General features: G+C 50.1%; 2 protein-coding genes across 12 annotated transcripts in view; both read left to right on the top strand.

Annotated features, from left to right (window-relative positions):
- Positions 1 to 4,360, top strand: part of RNF145 (ring finger protein 145) — a 44,526-nt gene extending 40,166 nt beyond the window's left edge. For both annotated transcript variants that reach the window (XM_027468225.3, XM_027468226.3), the window contains exons 9-11: positions 369 to 516; positions 1,190 to 1,546; positions 2,709 to 4,360. In XM_027468225.3, the coding sequence (XP_027324026.2) occupies positions 369 to 516; positions 1,190 to 1,546; positions 2,709 to 3,152 (949 nt within the window). In that variant the 3' untranslated portion in view covers positions 3,153 to 4,360. The remainder of the gene's footprint in view (positions 1 to 368; positions 517 to 1,189; positions 1,547 to 2,708) is intronic.
- A 15,316-nt stretch (positions 4,361 to 19,676) lies between these two features.
- The window catches only part of EBF1 (EBF transcription factor 1), a 272,798-nt gene continuing 269,822 nt past the window's right edge, over positions 19,677 to 22,652 (top strand). For 6 of the 10 annotated variants that reach the window (XM_027468383.3, XM_027468380.2, XM_038186283.2 and 3 more), the window contains exons 1-3: positions 19,677 to 20,692; positions 22,061 to 22,217; positions 22,534 to 22,597. In XM_027468383.3, the coding sequence (XP_027324184.1) occupies positions 20,559 to 20,692; positions 22,061 to 22,217; positions 22,534 to 22,597 (355 nt within the window). In that variant the 5' untranslated portion in view covers positions 19,677 to 20,558. Of the gene's footprint in view, positions 20,693 to 20,986; positions 21,751 to 22,060; positions 22,218 to 22,533; positions 22,598 to 22,652 lie in introns of those variants that run through there. The other 4 variants (XM_027468384.3, XM_027468382.3, XM_027468381.3 and 1 more) reach the window with 2 other exon arrangements.

Raw genomic sequence — 22,652 nt, 5'->3', positions numbered from 1 at the left:
TATAGGAAAGTGAATAAACAAATAAATACGTTATTTAATAGTTTTCTTCAGGTTAATGAACTTTGATTTGAGAAATCCAGCATGTTAGGTACTTAATTTGTCTAATTATAACAATTACTGTAGCTGATTTTTGCCCGTAATCTTTGTGTTGAAAACAGCAAAGGTCAGATGTGAGGGAACTTTTTCAGAGTACGTATTCTAGACATGCGTGCTGGGGATGAGTTTGTGCTCAAGTAAAAGAGAAACTCCTTTCAAGAAGTTAAAGCCTCGAGCTAAGATCTAACATGCTTACGTCCAGCAGTGAACCGCTGCTTATTCTGACACTCACATCTGACTTAAAAACTAAAAACCTGTTGTGTTGTTTGCAGGAGTCTGTGGAAGCACTTCCGAGCAGTCAGCCTCTGTTTGTTTTTACTTGTGTTCCCCGCGTACATGGCCTACATGATTTGTCAATTTTTCCACATGGATTTCTGGCTGTTGATCATTATCTCCAGCAGTATTCTAACCTCTCTTCAGGTAAGAACATTAGCCCTGTAGTTACTGTGAATCCCTGCTTTAACTGTGATCTGTTTCTCAAGAGGGGGGGAATACGTGATCATAATAGAACGAGGATGACAGAAGGGCAGAAGTACAAGATCTGATGTAAAATTTCTTTCTTTATCTTGTATCTGTGGCTAAGGAGCTCCTAAGGCTGGGCTGAGAGCTTAGGTGAATGGAAGTTTATTTCAAATTGTAAAGCTAGGAGGCTTTTGAGGGCTTAAGTATCACAGTAAAAAAAAAAAAAAAAAAGTCTAGCTATGGTTATTTGGAAGTAACTTGATGCTCAAACCATTGTGGTGTAAATACAGGAAATGTTTTGCACTATGAGTATTTGTTATAACTTTTTTTATAATTAATTTCTAACCCCCTCCCCGCATGGTGCTTAGCACTTTCGTTTAATCAACTTAACTACGTTTTCAACTCAGGAAAGTACTTGGAAGAGGAAGCACTTTCAAAAAAGCTCAAATGCTTTGTTATAAGAAGTGACTTTTATTTGTCTTGAGGTTCAGCAACAGTCTTGCTGCTTTGGGGCTTGCCTGCCTCTGTCTGATTTAGACGCATATGTACAGAGCTTGATGGACAATGCTGAACACCTTAAGCTCCAATTCAGAACTGTATGTTAAGCTAATGCCCTTGTTTTGTGTTACAGGTGCTTGGGACGCTCTTCATTTATGTTTTGTTTATGGTGGAAGAGTTCAGAAAAGAACCAGTAGAAAATATGGATGATGTGATTTATTACGTAAACGGCACTTACCGGCTGCTGGAATTCCTTGTCGCTCTCTGTGTGGTGGCATACGGTGTCTCAGAAACTGTCTTTGGCGAATGGACTGTGATGGGTTCTGTGATCATCTTCATTCACTCCTATTACAACGTGTGGTTGCGGGCCCAGCTGGGGTGGAAAAGTTTCCTTCTTCGCAGAGATGCAGTGAATAAGATCAAATCGCTGCCCATTGCCACAAAAGAGCAGCTGGAGCAACACAATGATATCTGTGCCATCTGCTACCAGGTAGGAATAGAAATGTCAAAAGATTGACTTGAATTTAAATAGCTCCGGACTGTCTGTCAAGCTCAATCTGTATCTAGTAAAATAAGTTACTTGATTTATGTTTAATGAGTAATGTTTGTGCTTAATAAGGTACTTGAATTATCCGGTTTTCTGCTTTATGTAAATTGATTTAGAATGCTGGCATTGGGATTTTTTTTATGTATAAAAACTATTTGGGTATGTTCAATCTTTCGTTTTTCTCTCCAGTTATGTGCAACAAACTGCCCTTGACTTTCTTTGAAACTTTTTGTGTTCAGGTTGAGCTGGTATCAGTAGCAATAGCAAGGGTGCCCTTTCTTCATTAGTGGATGATTCTGAAAGACAATGTGTGCTCAGTAGCTGATTTCTTATTCATCCTTAGAAGCAGCTCAGTCTCCACAGGCACTGCTACTTCCACTTCATGTACAATGTCAGTTTTATAACAGAAACCTAATTACCAAAAGGTTAAGGGTCTGTGTAACACAAGACAGCAGAAGGACCTTAGAAATTAATGCTGAAAGTAATATCTTTATCACACCTCCAGCTTCAAAGTCTCTTTCTCTTGGATAGAAATTGTAGTTATGTATGACAAAGAAAGAACCACCCTAGGATTAATAGGGTACAATTGGATTGACTCCAAACTTGATGCAAATTCTTTGAGGAGTAAAACTGCTGTTGCCATGATGAATGGCAGTGTTTAAAACACCAGACAGGTAATACAGGTGTCTCATCTGAGAGAAAGTGTTGTTTAATTTCTTGTTTGGTACATGTTATACCTGCAAGCGTGCTGTTTTTGACTTGCACAATTTTCCTAAGCCGACTAATCCTGCAACACTCATCCTACAAAACATTTTTATTTAAGTGTAGTAATATCTTGTAAACAAGGCTTTAGCCTAATTTCTAATCCCTGTAGTATAAACAGCCAGTCCTGGCCTGTACTTTGTGTGTGTGTGTGTGTGTGTGTGTACTTGAATTTGGAGGCTTGTAAGTACGAAGGAAGAAACATTCCTTCTACTTGCCTGTGGACTGCTTCCATCAGCTCTGTGGCTACTGCTCCCATTAGGTGAGGCAAAGCAGATACAGGGTGAGAGGAGAGAAATGGGACTGCAAATAATATGTTCTGTCTTCTTTGTGTGTCTTTCAGGACATGAAAACTGCTGTAATCACACCATGTAGCCATTTTTTTCATGCGGGCTGTCTTAAGAAATGGCTGTACGTGCAAGAAACCTGCCCTCTGTGCCACTGCCAACTCAAGAGCCCTTCGCAGCTACCAGGACTGGGACCGGAGCCAGTTCAACAGCCAAATCCTGGTGCAGAGCAAAATACCAGACCTGGAGATGCAGCTGAGCCCCCCGGTGTTGAACATGACGCTGGGCCAAACACAGATGACAACCCTAGCCAGAGCAGTGGACAGGTTGCTGATGGACAGGACAGCCTGGAGGCCTCTGCTGAGACTGAGGGGTCCCGGGGCATGGACAGGGGCACAAGCCCGTGCGAGGCCAGCCAGGGAGCAGCCTGTGCTGCAGAACTAATGGCAACCCCAGAGGGGTGCCCCGCTCGAGACCCGAGGGTTAGCATCCAGCTTTAAGGTGTCAGAGGACGACGCGGGAACAAACACATTTCAGAGATTCAAGTTTGACTCAGAAGAAAACCTGTCCTTCCGCATCTGTGAAAGAAGTTTAGCTATTAATGCTGGTCAAAATGTAATATCCCATGCTGATTTCCGTGGGCTGCTTGGTAGCGGTAATTCCAGTGAGATGTAGTAAAAAAATGACTCCAGAAGCTCTCTGAACTGTGGGCATAGGAAGGATGTCTGGAAATAGATTGAAGTGGAAGAGTGTTTTCAAGACGTAGGGGAGGGATGAGAAGAACGGGAGGTCTGTGAGAGGTTGTAGACAGATGGACAAAACGCTGGCTTTTGTTTTGGCCAGGAGGAGGGCATCGAATACAGCCATGTCCCAGGGTACCAGAGAGGTGTTAAATGCAGTGACTTGCTAGTCACTGACCGAGGTGCAGCTTTGGTTTCTGACAATTTTTTATGGCACGTAAGCAAAAAATCAAAGATATAACATCAGTGATTGTACTAGAAGATGGAAGCACTCTTAATACGTTATGTGTATGCTTTGGGTGTTCTTGGTGGGGCAATTGCATTTGAATTCATGTAATCTATAGTGACTCTTGACTTTTATGACGGAGTCTTCAATATTTTGATGTATATGAAACTTTTGCTAATAATGGCACAGTCTGGGCTGCATGAAGTAAACTAAAGCTCTAATGAACACTTTGGCCTCTGCCACCACGTGCAGGAGGAAAGTGGGATGAGTTTTAGGGCACAGAGAGAAGCCTCGCAGTACTGTGCTGTGCAATGTTTAATTCTTGCAGCTGAATTAAAACAGTATTAAACTCTGGCGATATTTGCACTTTGGGAATGAGTACATTATTGTGTATGATCAGACTCCGCAAATGCCACTTTTAAAGCTGTTAATAGGTTTGCACCTTTTTTCTTTGACAAGGACATGTCCATACCTAAATTTTTACATTCATCATGGCTTCAAGTAGAACTAGGGACTAGGGTGGGGAAATAGGTGGGAGTAGGGGGGCAGGCAATTTTTTTATGTGAATTTTGATATGAAGAGAAATTAGTCACTTATTTATACGATAGGCTTGACTCAAGTGTTTTTCAAAGTCGGTATTCCTAATGTGAAATGTGATACTATTTTATTTTTAGTAGTAACTTTGGATGTAGACTGACAGACATAGCTGAATGTCTTAATAAATTACATTTGAAGATTTTTACACCTGGTTATGTGATTCTTGTTCTGAAATTCCGAGAATTAAGAATGTGTTGAGAGGCTCTTACGCAATAATAGCACTCAATTCCCCTTGGAGATCAGTGGACCTTCCAGTGCACTCCCTCTCTCTCTCCCCCCTATTTCCATTCCGTTGCTGTGTGTTGCAGCGGCACCATCTGGTCTCTAAAGCCTGTCCTTGCCACCAGATCTTGGGCAGCTGAAAACAGTAGAAGAATGCTAAGGCACATTTGCTCCTGCAAGCCATGCAGGCTGCCTGCTGTGACTGAGCCCCGTGCAAAACCCAACAGGGTGGAGTATCAGTTGCTTTATTCTGTATTTCAGTCTTGTTTCTCTGCATCTTTAGAAATTTAGGTTTGCCACGTGCTTCAGTGACCATTGCAAAGCTGCTGGTAAAAGCTGGGAGCGTTGGCAAGGGAAAATTGTGAGAAAATTCTCTTTGAACTCTTTTCACTGCTGCAGTGGTCTGGGTATTGCTCCTCCACACCTGCTTTTCCCTGGAATCGAATCTCTCAAAGATGTTCTGTATGTACCCAAGCTTTTAACTTATATAATTTATACTGTTTTCAGTTCTAGCCACATTCTTAATTAAAAGCCTGTGGAGGCAGGAGGTGGTTATTTTGGGGCAGCACTGTTACGGGGTGCTGCTTAGTGCTGTGAAACAAAGACTTTCCCTTAGTTCACAGTTTGTTCTTGAAGGATATTCTGGTAACCCTGTTTTGCTGTCCCCTGGGTGCTGAAAGATGACAGTGATGTGAAATTTTTCCTTTGTGTAAGGTCACCTCCCTTCCATGGTAGGGAGCAAGTGGTACCACAAGCGTTGGGAAGAGGAGGTGAGAAGAGCTGGACTTGGTCAGCCTTGTGAAATGAAGGCTGGGGAGGCTGGGGCTGCTACACAAATACCTCCGGGTAAATGCAAGGAAGGGAGGAGGGGAACTTGTTCTTGCTTACAATATTCTCACAAGAGCAGCAGGGCAGAAGGGAATCACAGGCATCATCAGCTCCAGCTCACTGCTGCTGTCCCAAAGTGTGTGTCATGTCATCACTTCCATGAGGATAGGAGATGTTTAAAAATAACAAGAAAAAAAGTTTGCCTTCACTGCTTACGCTGAGAAGCTGTTTCTCAGCCTGACTGATCTCCTGGCAATGAACCTTTTAATTTCTCCAATAAATTATTCATTGCTAATTGGTAATGCAAAAGCTAGAGGAAAGAACTATGGATTCGCACCAACATCAGTAAGAGGTAAGTGTGCCTAGGGAGTGCTCATTAAGAAGCAGCAGGCCTGCAGTACATTCAACAAATGCACTGTGCCAGGAACGCAGGTCGGAGCCACGGATGTGGCACTGGAAAGGAGCCTGAAGAGCTAGGAAGGTGTGTGCTGTCTTTTAGGAGAAATGATGCTGCACGATTCCCACTGGAGCGGACCAAAACCAATTATCCTCTGGAGAAGGCGTTCAAAGATGTGGGAGTTCAGGCAATCTCAGAGTTTCTGCATCCTGGTAAGAGGGGCATGATGAGATGAAAGCATCTCAGATGCATTTTTTTTTTCTTTTTACTGTAACAAGTGTTATTTGTGAGAGGGAGAGGAGGGGAAGGAGAGGATGCTGCTAGCTTGAAGAGTACATTGGAAAAGAAAGGACTCCTGAAAGATGAATTAAGCTGGAGTATCTGGGATGTAATCTTTACTGATTGAGCCTGGTGCAGCTGGTCAAAGGAGTTTTAAACTGAGGAACATCTGGATACGTGGGCTTTTAACAGTCTAGGGAGGCTGTTGAAAACATAAGGAATTGTGAGTGAATGACATGAGTAGCAATGGGAAGCACTGACAAGTGGAAGAGCATTCAAGGGTGCAGGGACGGTGCTCGATTTGGTTGAGCTGTGAGCAGTGAAGCAACCAAGAACACTCATGAAAGACGCCTGGTTTAACTTCCAGGCATAACGTGATGGAGAGATGGCACGGGTCAAAGAAAACATTCAGAGAGAACCACAGATGAGACCTCACTTCTTCAGGTAGTCATTGAACCTATGGTACCACTTCAAACTTCAAACTTACCTTTGTTAGATGCCAACACCGTTACGAAGAGTTGGCTGCAGAGAGCAAGCTGAGGGGGAGTGTGTGCAGTACTGCAGGGTGGAGGCGACTGCTTGGTGACATCAGCTGAGCTACAGAGTTTAAGGAGGGCTCAATTTTCACTTCTCTCTCTTTTTTTTTTTTTAATCTTTCCCCAACTCAGAAACAGCTCTGGACCAAACCAGGTGCATGGCTAGCTCTAGGAATAACTTAGAAATCAGCTTGCAAGGAATGAGGGTAGGTAGGAAAGAAACACTGGTAAGCCAGGCGAGCTGTGTCCTGAGGGCTGGGAAGTGCAGGGATGACGTGAAAACAGCCAAAACTTGAGCTGAGCTGGATCTTGCAGAAGAAATAAACCATGCAGCTTGAAAAAAAAAAAAAAAAAACAGGAGAAAAAGGGGGAAAGCTGTGATGGGGGAGCAGGGAGGTAAGGAATGAAACATTCCCTCTGCCATGATGTTGTAGAGCACCTGGGCAAAGACTCCTGGTGTCTGGGGTGCATCTGGGGCAGAGCTCCCTCCTGGACACCGCTTGCTTTGACTTGATTTTCTTCTGTGTGCAGCTGTGCATGAGTAAATGCAAATTCAGGGGTATAACTGTAGGCTGAGGCTTGAAATTGTCTTCATGTGGACTTCCTCCTGATGCTGGTGTGATTGACGAACATTTAGACTCCAGAAGATGCTTCCAGCTAGGTGATATAATGGGAGCAGGTGGGAATTTCATGGCTGGGTGGTTTTTGTTGGAGATGGGAGCACGGATCGCGTGGTGCGATAGTGTGTGCCTAGTCAACCTCACGGAGCATCCTAGTGCCACTGATTTATGGACTCTATTGCTCTGGGCTCAGGGAAATGTATTTACACAAGGTGAGGTGACTCCGTGAGAAGAGCAAAGGAGTCTGTGGCTAGGAATTTTCACTGAGAGCCTTGGTTTGGATGGCAGAGCTCCCAGCTCCCTCGGCTATTGGTTATTTTGCAGCCGAAGAATGTTTCCTTCCTTGTTCCTTCATTTTATGCCCAGGCAGACAGTTCTTGAAATGCAGAAGGTTTTCCAGCGTGGGAAAAGCTCTTTATTCCAAGTAACCTTTACTGATTCGTTCTATTTTCAGTTTCTAAGTTACCTTAACCCTTTTCTTAAAATAGACCAGAGTTTGGGCTTAAACTACCTGAAGGCTTGAAAACAAACTTGTAACATTTTACAAGTTTGGGGAAAAACCTGTAAAGTTAAGGAGTTTGTAATCATTTAGTTCAAAATTCAAATTATCTCTAGCAAATAAGATAGAAAAGCCAAGAAAGCTGTGTGTAAAATAAAAATGCTTGGGCAGTACAACTGGCTGCTCAAAGCACCTTATACATGTATTTGGGGGAAGGTGGCTGTGTTGAGAATGAAAGTGACCAAATTAGAGGGAAGCTGATGGTGCTGGTCCTTGTGTGGGTCAGGAGAGCAACCCATGGGAAGCATGCCTGGCATGAAGCAGGCAGTCCATGGGCACACGGCACAGTGTGCCAGTCAGTGCCATGGGAGTCCTCCAAAGGGAATCGTCTCTGGGTCATTGCTTCAATCGTGTTAAACACCATGGCTTCCTTACTACTCCCCCACTCCCAAGGTATCATTTTTTTTTCTGACAATGCCTAGTTTTTCACATGGCTATGGCTATTTTACTGATTAGCATCCTCCTAGAGTCCAGGGGGAAAGGTGTGGGGACTTCTCTCCTGCGTGCAGCTCGGTGCTGATGCAGAGACTCTGTCCGGGCAATCTGTGTGTGTTTTCATAAAGGAAATTGTCATTTAGTTGATAAACAATTTGCTCAATGTATTTTGTGGCTCTGAGGTATTCTCTCGAAAAATGCACCAGCTGGCTTTTAGAGAAACAGGTAACCTGCAAAAGTTGGAGGTCTCTACAACTTGGAGTAAGTGTCCTATACAATCCTGAAGCGTGTGTCTGCACACACAAACCTAAGGATGACTGTCTTGACTAAATAGGCAAGCTGTAAAAGGAAACAATTTGCATGCATAAGCAACCAACCCAAATTAAAACAAATAAAAAATCTTCGCATTGCAAGCAGTTAGGCACCATATTTTCCCAGTGGTTGCCATTTCCTGGAGGCTTATAACCCAAGTCCTTAAGTAAATCTGTTTTAGCTGGGAGGGTTTCAGCTACCAACAGCCAAAGACCAGAAGATCTGCAAAATTTTGCAGCAACAGATGTGAAAAGCCCAGGACTGGGAAGCAGATAAATGACTTAATTCAGAGGAATTTAAAATGTAAAACTGGCTTAATTGGATAAAAATAATCAACGGAATAGGTATCTGCTATTTATAAATGACATGATATACAGTTCCTTAATTGACCATAGTTTGAGTTTTCTTTAAATTGATTGTTTGCTGCTAGCTTGGGGAAAAAATGCCAGCTGGAATGTGGAGGGATTAAGTTTTATTTATTTTCCTTGCTAAGAGCCATATTGTGCAATTTAAAAGGAAACGTCCTTGAAAGATGGGTTCCTCTGTAAACTGCTTCAGCCCTTGTTTGTTTTCAGATGGAAATTAATTTCTCAAAGGCCCTCCGTGTTAGAAAGTGCGTGTTGAGAGGTAAAGAGAAATCAGGAATTGCAGCCTGCTAAGATACAACTTGTCCTCGAGATAAAATCTTTGCATGCATGTGTCCGCGTGTCGGGCACAGCCGATCGGATCATCTTGCTAAAAAAAGAGGCTGGAAATGACCTTTATTTGCACAGGTGGCGAGAAGCAACCAGTGGGGGAAACCCAGACCAAACTGTTGAACAGTGCTGGAGCTGTTCGCTAGGCTTCGGGCTTTGATTCCTTGAGTACAGCCGAAGATGTGACCATATGTGTGAGCTCCCTGGTGCAGGTGGCTCATGGGGCATTCTGCTCTGGACATGTTCCTGATTTTCTTCCAAAGATTTGGAGCTGGAGAGAACAATTAAAGGCAGCTGCTGGGTCACTTTTCCCCTTGGTATGGATGAAGAAAATGAGCTGGGCTCTGAGAACTGCCTGGCTGTGATGGCAGGTGTTGGGTCTGGGGCATTGTTGTGCCATAGTCATCGCCCCAGGATTGTTCTTGACAAGAAATATAGGTACTGCTCTTTTGGGGTTTTATTAATTGTGTGTTGATGGGCCCTGAATTGTTCCCCGTGGTTTCAGGCACAAGTGGGCTCTGTATCTATCTGACGGAGAAGGTGGCCCTGGCTGCTTGGCATCTGCAGCAGTCTCATGCTCCTATGTCGGTGCTGCTCTTGGTCAGGCTGGCACCGAATTTTTCCCTGGGCAGAAACCAGCACCAAACCTGTGCTTTGCTCCTCCTGAGGTTCCAGCCCTTTAACACATGTCCCAGAGATGCATAAGCATCTGGATGAAATTATGCCCCATGCTTAGACTTCGCCCCTCAGGGTCCTGCGCAACAGCGCTGACTCCGAACTTCCCAAAAGCACGGGGATGGCTGCAAAACCTCGTCCCAAAGGGCTGAGCTTCCCCCTTTTCAGCTACAGATACAGCCAGGTTGGGCAGGACAGAGGTGGGAGGATAGAAAAAAGGGCTACAAAACAGTGGGAGAAGCAGGGAGGTGCAGAGGCAGGCGGGGGGCACGGCGGGGCTGCAGCTACAGGCAGGGAACACCATGGAGGGGAGGAGAAATAACAGGAATAAAATCCTCTGTGTTTCAATTCAGCAGCTCAACAGCAAGTAAAGCTCTGTTCCAGCACGTTCCCCATGATGCTGATGCTCCGTTAACAGTTCACGTCCATGAAGTTTGCTGCGAAAAACGGGATTTACATTTAGCAGGGATGGGAGATCTGCTCTGACACTGGTATTTTTCTTTCAGCTTGAAAGATTTTTTTCCTTAAAAGCCAGACAGCAAAGGGAAGTCTGTTCCCAGTGACAAAGCAATTAGAGGCCACGAAGCAATTTCTTTCTTTGGACCTTCCCCCAGATAAAGACTTATGTGATAGAAATAATTTGATTGGGGTCAGGATTTCTCCTGAATATAACCCAGGGGTGTTTTGAGAATTGCTGGGATTCTGCTGAAATCCCACTGGGTGCCAATCAACACTGTCCAGCTTCAATTATAGCTTGAGATAGTTCTTCCTCTTCCCTTTGCACAGGGCTTAAAGCTGAGATATGCAAACACAGGCATTGTCAAATACTCCAATGGGAGACTGCTCTGCAGCCCCTTGCATACAATATCTTTTTGCCGCCTTGCATAAATATTTTAATTGCTAATTTGCTGGTGTCATTTAACACAGATTTGGCATTTATCATTTGAATTTAAACTTGCTAAAATTGTCAATTTTCCTGGCTACCTGTGTTAATAATTTAAAGGGAAAGCTCATTATTAAATTATCATGGGTAATTATTTTGTAACTAGTGTGGAAATTGTCATTTCTGCAGTCTTCAAAGATTCTAGAAGAAGCACGTGTGGATTAATATGGATCAAATCCCAGAAAGTGAAAAGGTGCACAGAAACTGAGAGTTTTGTGTGTGTGTGTGGGGGGGGAAATAAGTTATGTAACTGGGAAAATATTAAAATTTAAATTATAATTAAAATGTAGTTATACTTGCAACCCAACGGCCTGGCAGACTGAGGAAGCAATGCTGTGTAGTTGGAAGGTCAGGACAACATTTTGATTTTCTTTTACTCTGGGTTTTGATTCATTCTGAGGCTGTGCCTGGGAAAGTGCTGGGCTGTGATTTGGGTGAGTGCACTCTGCAGAGCTGGACAAAATATTCCCTATAGTGCAGCAGAAGTGGTGTATGCAATAAGATATGTTCTGCGTTGTGCTGCCTGCTCCTGGTGTAGGGATGCTGCGGGGCTGACCCTCACCACGGCAGGACCAGCACGCTTTGTCCAGCACTTCCCTGGTGTATATGAGACTCCTGGAATAACGAAAGAAGTTGTTTTTCTTTTTAATTTTCAACCTGGAAAGTATTGAGGTCAAAAACAAACAAACAAACAAAAGATGAGCCCACTACTTACAAACACCAAGGTCCGAACCCCTGGTGCAGAGCAAAGCACCGGCTTCCCCGTTTTCAGGTGGTGCCCCCGGATGACTGCACGGTGCCCGAGGTGAGCAGTAGCACTCACGGAGCAGGATCAGGGCTGTTGGCAGCAGGCCACGCTATTCCTGGATGACGCCAAATCTTTTGGATCTGCCTTTGCAGGCAGGATGCCAGGTGGTGGTCAGTGCTCCAGCCTCTGGCTGAGTCCCAGTCCCTCAGGATTTCCAGTGGCCGTGCTGCTGACTTCAGTGAGTGAGTGCTGAGCTCTACCGGGCACAAAAAGCCCTGCTCCTGTCCTGCAGAAGGTGTGGAGATTTTTCACGATTTTTTTTCATTCCTTTAGCTGCTGCTGATCACCCTGCAGCCATCACTCAGGTGCTGGCACAGGCATGGTCCCCCCTGTGCCCCAGCCCAGCAGCTGCCTCTGTCTCTTATGCAGAAGCACTGTGCAGAAGTGTGTTGTGTTCTGGTGCTGACATGCTCGTCATAGACCTAATTCCCCCCAGAAGGGTGCTTTTTGTTGCAATGCCGAGGCAAGGGATGCCAGCACGCCCCCAGCCTCCCCCAATTTCTCAGCACCCTGCCGCGGGCTCTGCAGCTTGTGGCAAAAGCGCAGTGAACGACGAGGTGAAATCAAACCCCCTCCCTGCTCCCACCAGATGGCTCTCATGCTTTTAAAATTTTTCTCTACGCTGCTGGAAAGCGCTCTGCGAGCGCTCGGTGAGTTTGCAAGGGATGCGAGACTTTCCTGCCTTTTTATTTCAGAAAGTGCAGTGCGCCCCCCCCCCGGGCTGTGCCAGCACCTTGCGGGTGCTCCCCCTGCCTCTGGCAGTGGTGCCCCTGTTTGCTGGGTCGAGCCTTGAAAGCAGGGTGCTGGTGGGTGTCAGCAGGGTGCAGAGCTGGTCCTGAAGGTGTTGTGGGGCTGCCCCTCGCACACGTGTGCTACAGACCCCGTCCAGTGTGTGCACCTGGTCCCACATTGGTTTGGGAGCAGGCTGGGATCAGCAGGGCAGGCAGCTGGCTCTCGGTCACACACCAGCCCCCTGTCTTTGCCTGTCAGCAGCTGCCCAGTTCTGCCAGTGCTTTAGGCTTTCTCAGTGCACGGGATGGTTTGGAAGGCACTGTCTTAAGCAATAACTTATTTTTCTGTTGGATCAGTTTGTCTCAAAAAACACACAAACCAAAACAAAAAAAACAGACTTCATTTAGTAACTTACCCATTACTTTGACATTTGTGTTTCAACTTTGTTAGTGCTATAATATTGAGAAATCCAGACAGCTTTTCGGCTTGCAAAACTGTGAATTTCTCAGTTTTGGCACTAGTTAAAACCAGTTCTTGATCCTGGATTTCCTAATGTTTGCATCTTCCTCCATACGCCAGGATCATTTTCCCTTGGAGAACAATACCGGATTTGGCTCTCTCGCACCGTACCGTTACCGGGGGAGTTCAGTGCATTAAATAGTAGATTTGTTCTTGCGCAGAAAGGTTCGGCCCAGACATCAGTGCTGTAAACTTTTCCATCTGCATGCCCCCACCCTGACCTTGATCTACCGTAGGGCTGCAGAGGGCTCGGTCGTGCTCCACCGTTGCAGGCTTTGCTATCGAGATTAGCATTAACTTGTTGAAGGGTTTTTCTACTGATAAATTGATTGAGACCCATATTTTAATCTCACGTCATCAAACATTCATCAGATACTCTTGGTCATTACTGACAGAGCCAGATTTGAACCAGTGACCTAGCAGTAAAAGGTCCCATTAGCAATTTCCTTAAACTGTCAAGTCGTTGCATAACACAAATGAAATGCAACGGGAAATTTTTGTCCACAGGTAAAAGCAGCGGCTTCTGTCTATTTTTTATTTACTAATGTCTGTGTTACCAAAACAGTTTTAAACTGTTTGTGCTCTCACATAATCCGGGAATGCAGGGCAATACAGAAGCAGAGTGTGTCACCCACAGGGCAGCTCGCCCTCCGGCAGCACCACGTGAAATCAACCTGGTTGTTCACCAGGTACTGTCCTTGCTCAGGACATCCCGGTGGCAGACTGCATCCTCCTGCCCCATGCAGCATGCACACCAAAAGCAGCAGCAGAGGAGACCGAGAGGCATTTAGAAAAGCTTCTTTGCTGCACTGTCCTTTTACCAGCAATTTTTATATCCAAGTTCTTTCTCTCTTTACAGAATCATTTGAAGAAATAATGCGTGGAAAAAAAAAAAAAATTACCTCCGGCAGTCATGTTATAATGGTTCTTGTGCTGACAGCCCTTTGGGAACAGTGGCAGCAGCGGGGTAAGTATATATGACATCTTTGTAGTGATAAAGAAACAAATAAATGTTCCCATTAACACTCCATCAGGTCAACAGCTATTCCAGACCAACATGATGTTAGAAGAACCGGTTTGATTCATATCATCTAAGACACACTTCTCTTGCAACATATCTTCTGGAAGGCACATAAAACAGAGGTCCTGCTCGAACCAGGTGGAGTCATTAAAGAATCAGGGAACTTTTTACAAGTTGCTTGAAATGCCCTGGCTAGAATCCAGCTCTGGTTTTGTTGCTGTGTCTGTTTAACAGTTCCTCCATCACACCATGACAATGACTGTGTTTCAGGGTTGGAGGAAGTAATTTCTCCATACATCGTTTGTAACACATTTTGGGAGGCTTCTGAATGCTTCCTAAGCCCTGCAGTGAGATCAGTGGGATGTGAGCCTTACCATAACAATCTGCTCGGGAAGCACGAGCAGCATTTGTATATCATCCATAATGAATGGGTGTGCATATGGAACGAATACACAGATGCCTGCTCACACAGGCTACTCTTTTCCTATGGAAGTCACGGGGAGTTGTGCTTGAATAAGGACTACAACGTCTTGTTCCCTCTGCTTATGGTAGGTGGTGAAGAACGCCTTCCGAAAGATCTCTGGTCAGTGTTTAAGCCCGTTTTAGCTCTGATGAAATGCAGACTTTGAAATAGCTACAGTCTGTGTAACTAACACAGGATAATGCAGCATTCCTAAAGGAAGTGGTGCATCCTCCCCACGCCATAGGCACTGTCTGGTTGTCTCTTTACCAGAACAACTTTTTTATTTTTATTTTTTCACTTTTTCTCACAGGCTGAGTATTTTTGAGAAAAGTTCCTGAGAAGGAGCATGGGAGGCCCAGGTGGATGCCTTTGGTCTGTGTTAACTCACAGAGATCCCAAACAGGCAAAACCGAGGAAATTCCCTGTTCTAAATTGGCAAAGCAGGAACTTGAACTTTGAGTTGTCCAAAGCCCAGGAAAGCACACAGTAAGTATCTCTTTGTATCTTAAACTTCTTTGCAAACAAGGTGCTTCTATGCTCTAGTCTGGCAAAATCTCAGTAGTCGCAGGTGTGCATCCAGCTCCAGGCAAAATGTCTGAGCCCAGATGATGAACTTGGTTCTGCTCCTGCAGAATTCATGAGGCCTCTTGCTGTTAACATGGACTCCAGAGAAAAGAGGTTTCAAAATGGTCAGCACGAAATGAGCAGCCAAATCCTGAGTGACCAGGTCTTAGAAATAATGAACTTAATGACTGCCAAGCTGGCAAGTTCACGTTTCTTCTCCCTCCACTGTGTGAAGGAGGATTCTAAGATTTGGGAGTAGACGGCTCAAAAGGGCTTGTGTACCTAGAAGGTCAAGCTCCCAAAATGTAAAGTTCTCAGACTCTGTAAGTGTTTAGAAGCAGATATAGATTCCTGAATCACTATAGGACTTTTGGTAATGTTCAGCCTTGATTCAGTAAAGTAAGTGACAAGTTTAGGAGCTGTTTAAATCCATTCCATGTTTAAACTCACCCTCTCGGAGGCAGGGAGTGAATACCTCTGGCTTTCTCCCTTCCCTGCTGAGTGGGAGACGTGCACTTGCATCCCCCTGGGGTTGATAGCGGCTGATTCGATGTTTACACGTGTTGCCGAATTGACGATAGAAAAATCACGGCAAAACTTCTGTGCGATAAAATAACCGTAGCCTGTCCTGCCCCTGCTAGAACAAGCAAATAAATAGAAGCTTGCATTAAATCCCTCACAAGTTGGGGTGGGTGCTGCACGGAGCCCCCCCCTCCGCAGCTCCTACCGGTCCGGGGTGTGTGGGGGGGACTCTCCCTTTGCAGGGAATTTTAGTGGTTCTGCCCCTAACCCCGCTGCCTGCTTGGATTTTGGGGAGGGGAGAGCCCGAGCCGCCTCCTCCCGGAGCTCACGGCACCGGCTCCCCGCAGCCGCCGGCGGGAGCCCCCCCCTCCTTGGCCGCCAGGTGGCGCCGTGACCCCGCGGCGCGGCGCCCCCGGTCCCGATCCCCCCCCCCCCGTGTAGGATTTGGGGGCAGCGGGGGCTGCACAGCTCTTCTCACCGCCCCCCCCCCCATCCCGGGGTGGGTTGTGGGGGGCAGCGGGAGGGGATGAGCTCTTGGGGGCTCCCCGTGTCCCCCCCCCCCCCCCCCCGTCCTGTCCCATCCTTCTGGTTGTGGTGAGGAACCCCTCCAAAAAAGGGTCTGCTCTGAAAGGGTCTTGCTGAGGTCTGGCAGCACCCTGGGGTCCCGCATCCCCACCCTGAAGTGCGCTCCCCAGCAAATGCTTCCCTGCGTGCCCAGCTGCTTCCCACCCGTATGGGTTAATGGGCCTGGGGGGGGGAAAGCCCCGGTGCCCCCATCACAGCCAGGGACACTCCGGGATGTCCCCAGTCCCCAAGGGGCAGGGGGGCTGCAGGAGGAAGCTCCTGGATGCAGCATTTCCATCCACGTCTCCTGCTCCTGCTTCACAGCACCCAGGGTCAAGGTGGGCTCTCAGCACCCTTCTGCCCAGTCCTGGAGGCACCCAAGATCCTGCCTCACCTCATAGGGCGTGCAGAGCATCACACCCCAGTCCTCAGTCCCCTGAGCCTTTTTCTTTTCTTCTCCTCAGGAGCAAGGCAGTCAGGAGGAATAAAAGGCCCCGGGTAGCTGAACGGTGCCCTCACCTGCTGGGGGCAGGCACCGGGTTCGCCTGGGGCTGCAAAGGTCACAACAGGACCGTGGCTGGAGGAAAAACACTCAGGCAGAGCATCTCTGCTGGGAGGGTGCAAGTGAACGGTTCCCGAGCCCCTTTCTCCTTCACGGCGGCAGAAAGTGTGGGTAAGTGCTCAGCCCCCAGTTCTCTGCTTCCCTCAGTCCCGCCCTGAAGCCAGAGGCTGCTTCTCCCTTATCCCCCTGTCAGCCCGGATCCGTGCCCACCTCCCTTCTCCTGCCAAGGGCAGGAAGGTGCATGGTCCCTTAGGGGTGCCCCGTCAGGCTGTGAGGGCAGGGAGGAGGGAGCTGAAGGCTTTTCTGTCAGCAGTTTCCATTTCCAACCCTTTCTTCCCCCCTCAGGGCCTACCTGGGGAGTTGGGGCAGTGGGAGCAGGGGGGGACAACACCCTGGGTATGCTCAAGGGGCCTTGGGCCCACTTGGGAATGGAGTCAGGGATGGGGAGAGGCCTCTCCCCACACAGGAGCCTCCTGTGCTCCAGGACCTCTATCTCCAGCCTCACAGGGCTCGTGTGTGTCCTCTGGCGTGCAGCCTCCTTCCACGGCCCCCTCCTTCAAAGGCCTCCCTGTTATCTGCCACAACTGGGGGCACCGCGACCAGCTCCCCTCCCGGCCCTGTTTTTAAGCCCCTCATGCTGTTGCTGTGAGGTTGTATCTTGTGGGTTTGTGTTGTGGGGATGAAACCCACAGCTCGACTGGGTTGGTCTTGTTTTGGGAGCAAAGCCTTTGCCCACCCTGGGAAGCAAATGGCAGCCTGAGAATATGCGTGTGTTTTATTCCGTGCTGTGCCATGAGAGCGCTCAGTGGGGGCTGCAGGAAGCCTCGACGTGCCATGACAGGGTTTCCTGATGGACACTGAGGTTTGAGGTCCCAACCAGCCACACCAGGACCCCCCCATGGCACGTGGCTGCCTCTTCCCACTTGGTTTGCCACATGAAGGGAAGGACAAGTCCAGCTTCCCACCTGAGCCTGGCATGAGGTGGGCTTAGTCCGGACACTGTGGGGAAAGTAAGAGCTGAATGCAGCCGGGAATCCTTTAAAATAAAAGCCCTGGTACATGGTGCACAGTGGTTGGCCTCTGTGGGGTGGATGGAGAACAGAAGTCTCACCGCCTGCCACCAGCCCCCCCGCACTTTTTTTTTTTCCTTTCCCAAAGTCCTGACTTTCTCACCCTCTCCTCATTTCAGCTCTGCTTTTCTTTCACACTCCCCCTGTGGGGGTCGAGCCAGTGTTTAACCCTTTCGTCCTTGCAGCAATTAGTTAGGGGCTTTGAGACCGCCCATGAGGCATTTCCCTAGCCCAGTGCCCACACTTTGGGCACGGAGGCATGAGTGAGGAAGAAAGTAATGGGGAGTTTGTCACTCCTGGTGTGGCTGTCTCTGCCCTGCAGAGGTGCCCTCAGCCTGCTGCTGGGCTGCTGCTCCCTGTGCAGCCAGGAGAAGGCACAGAACCGGTCCCCCAATCCCCAAAACAGATTTGGAGGGCAAAATCCGCCAACTGCTCGGTCTGTTGATTCAAATGCATCATTTCTCCCTCGGCAGATCCCTGCCCTGGGAAAGGAGCAATCAGTGCAGGTGCAAATAGCTTTTAATTGCAAAATGTATCTCACCACGGAGGCATTTAGGCTGGATATGATACAACGGATAGAGCAGCAGCCTGGAGAAGCCCAATAAGCCAGAGCACTGCAGGGGCCAAACTGCTCCTATGCAATACCTATGGTGTAAATACTCACGGCTGCCTGCCTGGCTGTGTTCTTCCAGCTATCCCTGGGCTGTGCCACAGTCGGATTACGTGAAAATTCAAATATCAGCTGCAGGGAATGTGAAAATTTGCTTTCTGTGGCAGTTCATGCATGAGAACGTGGCATATTTCGGATGTGAGTGTTTTGTGAGTGGACTCACCTACAGCAGAGGATCAGGCACATGTTTTAGTGTCGGTACGGTGCTGGCACGGGCTGGGTGCCAGCTTTTGAACCAGAGCTCCCTGGGTGAGGTTTAGTGCCCCTTGCCCACCAGGTGATGTATAGAAAGCTGGAAGTGGGTCCTATAGAGATATCGGGGTGCCTATGAGGATGCGTACCGGTGTCTATAGTGCCTTGTAGCCAGGCTGCCTGTTCTGCGGGGCAGCTCAGAGGCCCTTAGCTGTGCTGGGCACATCCTGGAGGGGGAGGGCAGCAGCAGTGGCAGCCCCTCCATTTCCCCTCCTTCTGCTCCCCAGCAGCATCACTCGCACCTTAGGGGGTCAAAGGGAGCAGCGGGCAAAGGCACAGCTCAGACCTAACCCGAACAGCTCACAAACTACCCACCCCGAAGCGGGGCTGGGGGGGGTCCCAGTCCCATCTCCTCCAGGTGACAGTGCCCTGGGGACACTTGCAGGGATTTTTACCTAAAGCACCGCACAGGGCCGTGCCGGGGGAGGCACCCTGCTCTCAGGCGGCACAGTGAGCTCCCTTCCACGGCGAGAGCCCTCGTGGGTGGCGGCCCCCCCGCGGCAGCAGCCACCCTCCGGGGGAGCGGCTCCGGGGGGATCGTGCGGGGACCCCCGGCGAGGGGGTGCGGGCATTGCGGCGCTCCGAGCGGCCAGCCCAGCGCGGGCAGGGCTGCCTTTTTTTATTATTATTGTTATGATGATGATTATGATTATTTTCTTGTTTCCCCTAGGAAAACGGACCAACCCCAAGCGCACTTTTCCCCCGGGCCGTCCCGGTGGGAGGCGGTGCGCTCCTATCGCGCCCTGCCCGGGGATGGGAATAGGGAGAGGGATGAGAGAGGGGATGTGCGGGGGTGGGGGGGGGACAGTTTGCAGCTGGGGAAGGTGCCGGGACAGGGGACGGGGATGCCCCGGGGGAGCCGCTCCGTGCCTCGCTCGGGCACCACCGGCTTTGGGCGGGGGGTCCCGGGGCCCCCCCCCGGGTGTCCCAGCGCCGGTACCCGGGAGCGGGGGGGGGGGGCCGGCCGGCAGCGCCGCCGCCTCCTGGCTGAACAAAGGCGCGATCGCGTCTCTGTTAATTACCCCCCCCGGGTGTATGGGGGGGGGGCGCGGGGCAACTTTCCCCGGGGCCGTGCGGGCTGGGCGGGAGGGGCGGGGCTATGCTAATGAAGGGGGCGTGTCCTCGCCCCCGCGGCTGCAGCGCGCGGGCGGCCATTGGCTGAAAGGGAAAAGAGGGCGGGGAAGAGGTGACGCGATGCAAATGAGGAGGGGGCGTGTCTCCCCCAGGCCCCGCCCCCCGGGCGCCGGGGCTGCGGGGCTCGTGTCGGGCGGCGGGGCCAGTCAAAGTGGCTCCCATAGGGAGAGGCGGCGGGTCCGGGCCGGCGCTGCGGGAGAGGGAGGGAGGGGGCGCGGGCAGCGGGAGCCCCAGGGTCTCCCTCCGTCCGTCCGTCCGTCCGTCCGTCCGTCCGTGCCGCCGCGGGTGCGCCCCTCTCGCTCCCTTCCCGGCGTGCGCCCGGCTCCGCCAAGTCGCTTCCTGCGCTGCTGAAGGAGGGAGGAGAGAGCGCTTCGGCTGGGAGAGAAGAGAAGAAAAGAGGGAGAAAAGAAAGAAAGAAAAGAGAGAGGGGGAAAGGAGAGGGAGAGAGAGGGGGGGGAAACTTGCCTCTCTTGTCACTGGAAAATGACACTTGATGTAGCAGAGCCTGCCGCAGCTCCCGTCCGTCCTATTGTTTCTTAAACTGCCAGCCGAGATTTTTTTTTTCTTTCTTTCTTTTTTTTTTTTTTTCCTGCTGCCATCCGAGGGGTGTCTTCATACAAAAGGGACTTCAAGTACTCCTCCGGCTTGTGAGCGCTGCAGCCAACCCCCAGCACCCCGCAAGCCCCTCCAAGCACCCAAACAAACTGCACACGCAGCAAACAGCAGCAACAAAACCGGGCTCTGATTGCCTCTGGATTTTTTTTTTTTTTTTTTAATGTGCGTGCCTGTGTTTGCTTTCTCTGACTTGCTTTGATTCCCGAGATCAGCTGCAGAGAGAGAAAGAGAGAGAGAGAAACAAAAACACACATAACAGTCCGCCTGGCGATTTCATCACTATATATATATATATATATTTTTTTTTCGAGTAAAGAAGGAAGATTTGCGCTCTTGTTTCTGATTCATGTTTGGGATTCAGGAAAGCATCCAGCGGAGTGGGAGCAGCATGAAGGAAGAGCCCCTCGGCGCGGGGATGAACGCGGTGCGGACGTGGATGCAGGGAGCCGGCGTCCTGGACGCCAGCACGGCCGCTCAGAGGTAGGCAGGCTCCGCGCCCGCGCCCCGCTCCGCACCCCGGGGCTCCTGCAGCGCTGCTTCCCCCGGGCATCGCCTTTCCCCCCCCCCCAGCACCACCAAAAAGCCGGCTCCGGAGCTCTGCTGCCAGCAGGGAGTCGCGCGTAGATGCGGCCAGTTAAATATTTCTCCCTCTCGTCCCGTAGGAAGGACTTTTTTATTAAAAAAAAAAAAAAAATCAGCATCGTAACAATAAAGGAAGCGGCGAGTCCTGCTAGGTAGGGATAGATAGGTTTTAATCTCTCGAGCCTCTTGTGTTCGCGCGGAGGAAGGAGTTTTCAAAACTATGTTTGCTGCCGATTTAGTCTTAAGATCTCCAAATGACACTTTGCTCCTCCGATAAGCCCCGAGTTGTGCACGGATGTCTCCAAAATATATTTCTTTACTTCTCTTTCTTATCCTCGTCAGCATCAGCAGCTTCCCTCCTTCTCCCTCGATAAGCGGGGAGTTTTGCGAAGCTTTCTCGAGGAGAAATTAAATTCGAAGCCTCTTTGTAAAACCACTGCCACTTATCTTAGATTTCTAAAAAAGAAATCCTTTCAACCGGGAGGTGGATTTGGCAGAGCTGCACCCAGCCTCGCCTTCTCTCTCGTTTCTCCTTCTCCCCATCCTCTTCCCCGGGAAAAATAAAAACCGATGCCGGAATCGCAGCCTGAGCCCTGGAGCCGGCAGCAGCCCAGAAGTTTGGTGTTGACATCTCCCGGTGTCTCCCACCTCGCCCCGCACCCCTCCCTTTGGAGCCCTCTAAGGAAGGGAAAGTTGTGCAGGGACAACCCTGAAATATTTCAAGTTGTCTCCTCGGCTGCCCTCGCGGTGTTTACCCACCACTCCGGCGAGGGGAGGAAAGGCTCAGCAGGACTGAAACTGAAAGATAAGGCACATGGGCGCTCCGGTGACAGCTTCGAGCCGACTTTGAGAAGTGGCAGGAGCATGCCGCTCCGCGGGGCAACGCGCCGCAGGGGCTGAGCGCTCCCCGCCATGCAGGGCCGGCTGCGAGCCGCCACGGCCCCCGGGGAGGGTTGGTGGGTGCCGGCTGGGGGTGCCGGGGGGGATGCTCGGGGCTCCGGGCTGCCCGCAGGGCGGGATGGGGTCGGGGCCGTGCCGCGCTCCCGGCCCCGCGGGGCTCCGACGTGGCCGCTCTGGAGCACCGCTTTGCCCCGGCCCGGAGGGAAGAGCCCTGAGGGGGGGTCAGGGAGGGATGCTCGGTCCCCGGGGAACCCATCGGGGTCCCGCAGGGTCCCTGCGGGGGAAGGCACTGGGCCGGGAGCGGGCCGGGGGGGCGTGAGGCCGCGCCGTCGGGGCTGCCGCTAACCCGGCTCTTTGTGGTCCCAGCGGAGTGGGTCTGGCCCGGGCTCACTTCGAGAAGCAGCCTCCTTCCAACCTGAGGAAATCCAACTTTTTCCACTTCGTCCTGGCTCTGTACGACCGGCAGGGGCAGCCCGTGGAGATCGAGCGCACCGCCTTCGTGGGCTTCGTGGAGAAGGAGAAGGTGAGTAACCCGGGGCCCCGCGGGGACCCGGACACCTTTCCCGGGCCCTCCCCGCTCTGTTCCCCCGGGGCCTCGGCACCGGCTCGTCCCGGGAGCCTCCGCCGCCTCCCGGCCGCCTCGATCTCCCCTCGGCCCAGAGGGCAGCTGGGGGGGTCTCCCTTATCCCCCCGTATGCCCGGGGCAGGGGAAGTTGTCGAGAGCTGCCTCTTCCAGCCCCGGGGCCGCCCGGCACCCAAGCGCTGGAGAAGCTTCCTGCGATGTATTTATCATTTCTCTCCCCCCCTTTCCCCATCTCCCTTGTCTTCTTCGAATTCAGGAAGCCAACAGCGAAAAGACCAACAACGGGATCCACTACCGCCTGCAGCTGCTCTACAGCAACGGTAAGGGCTGGGAGCCCCCGGGGGCAGCCCCGACACCGCCACCTCGGGGAACCCG

The sequence above is a fragment of the Anas platyrhynchos genome, chromosome 14 (assembly GCF_047663525.1).
Source record: "Anas platyrhynchos isolate ZD024472 breed Pekin duck chromosome 14, IASCAAS_PekinDuck_T2T, whole genome shotgun sequence".
Lineage (NCBI taxonomy): Eukaryota > Metazoa > Chordata > Aves > Anseriformes > Anatidae > Anas > Anas platyrhynchos.
The sequence above is the reverse complement of the archived record's forward strand: the minus strand, read 5'-3'. Positions and strand labels throughout refer to the sequence as shown.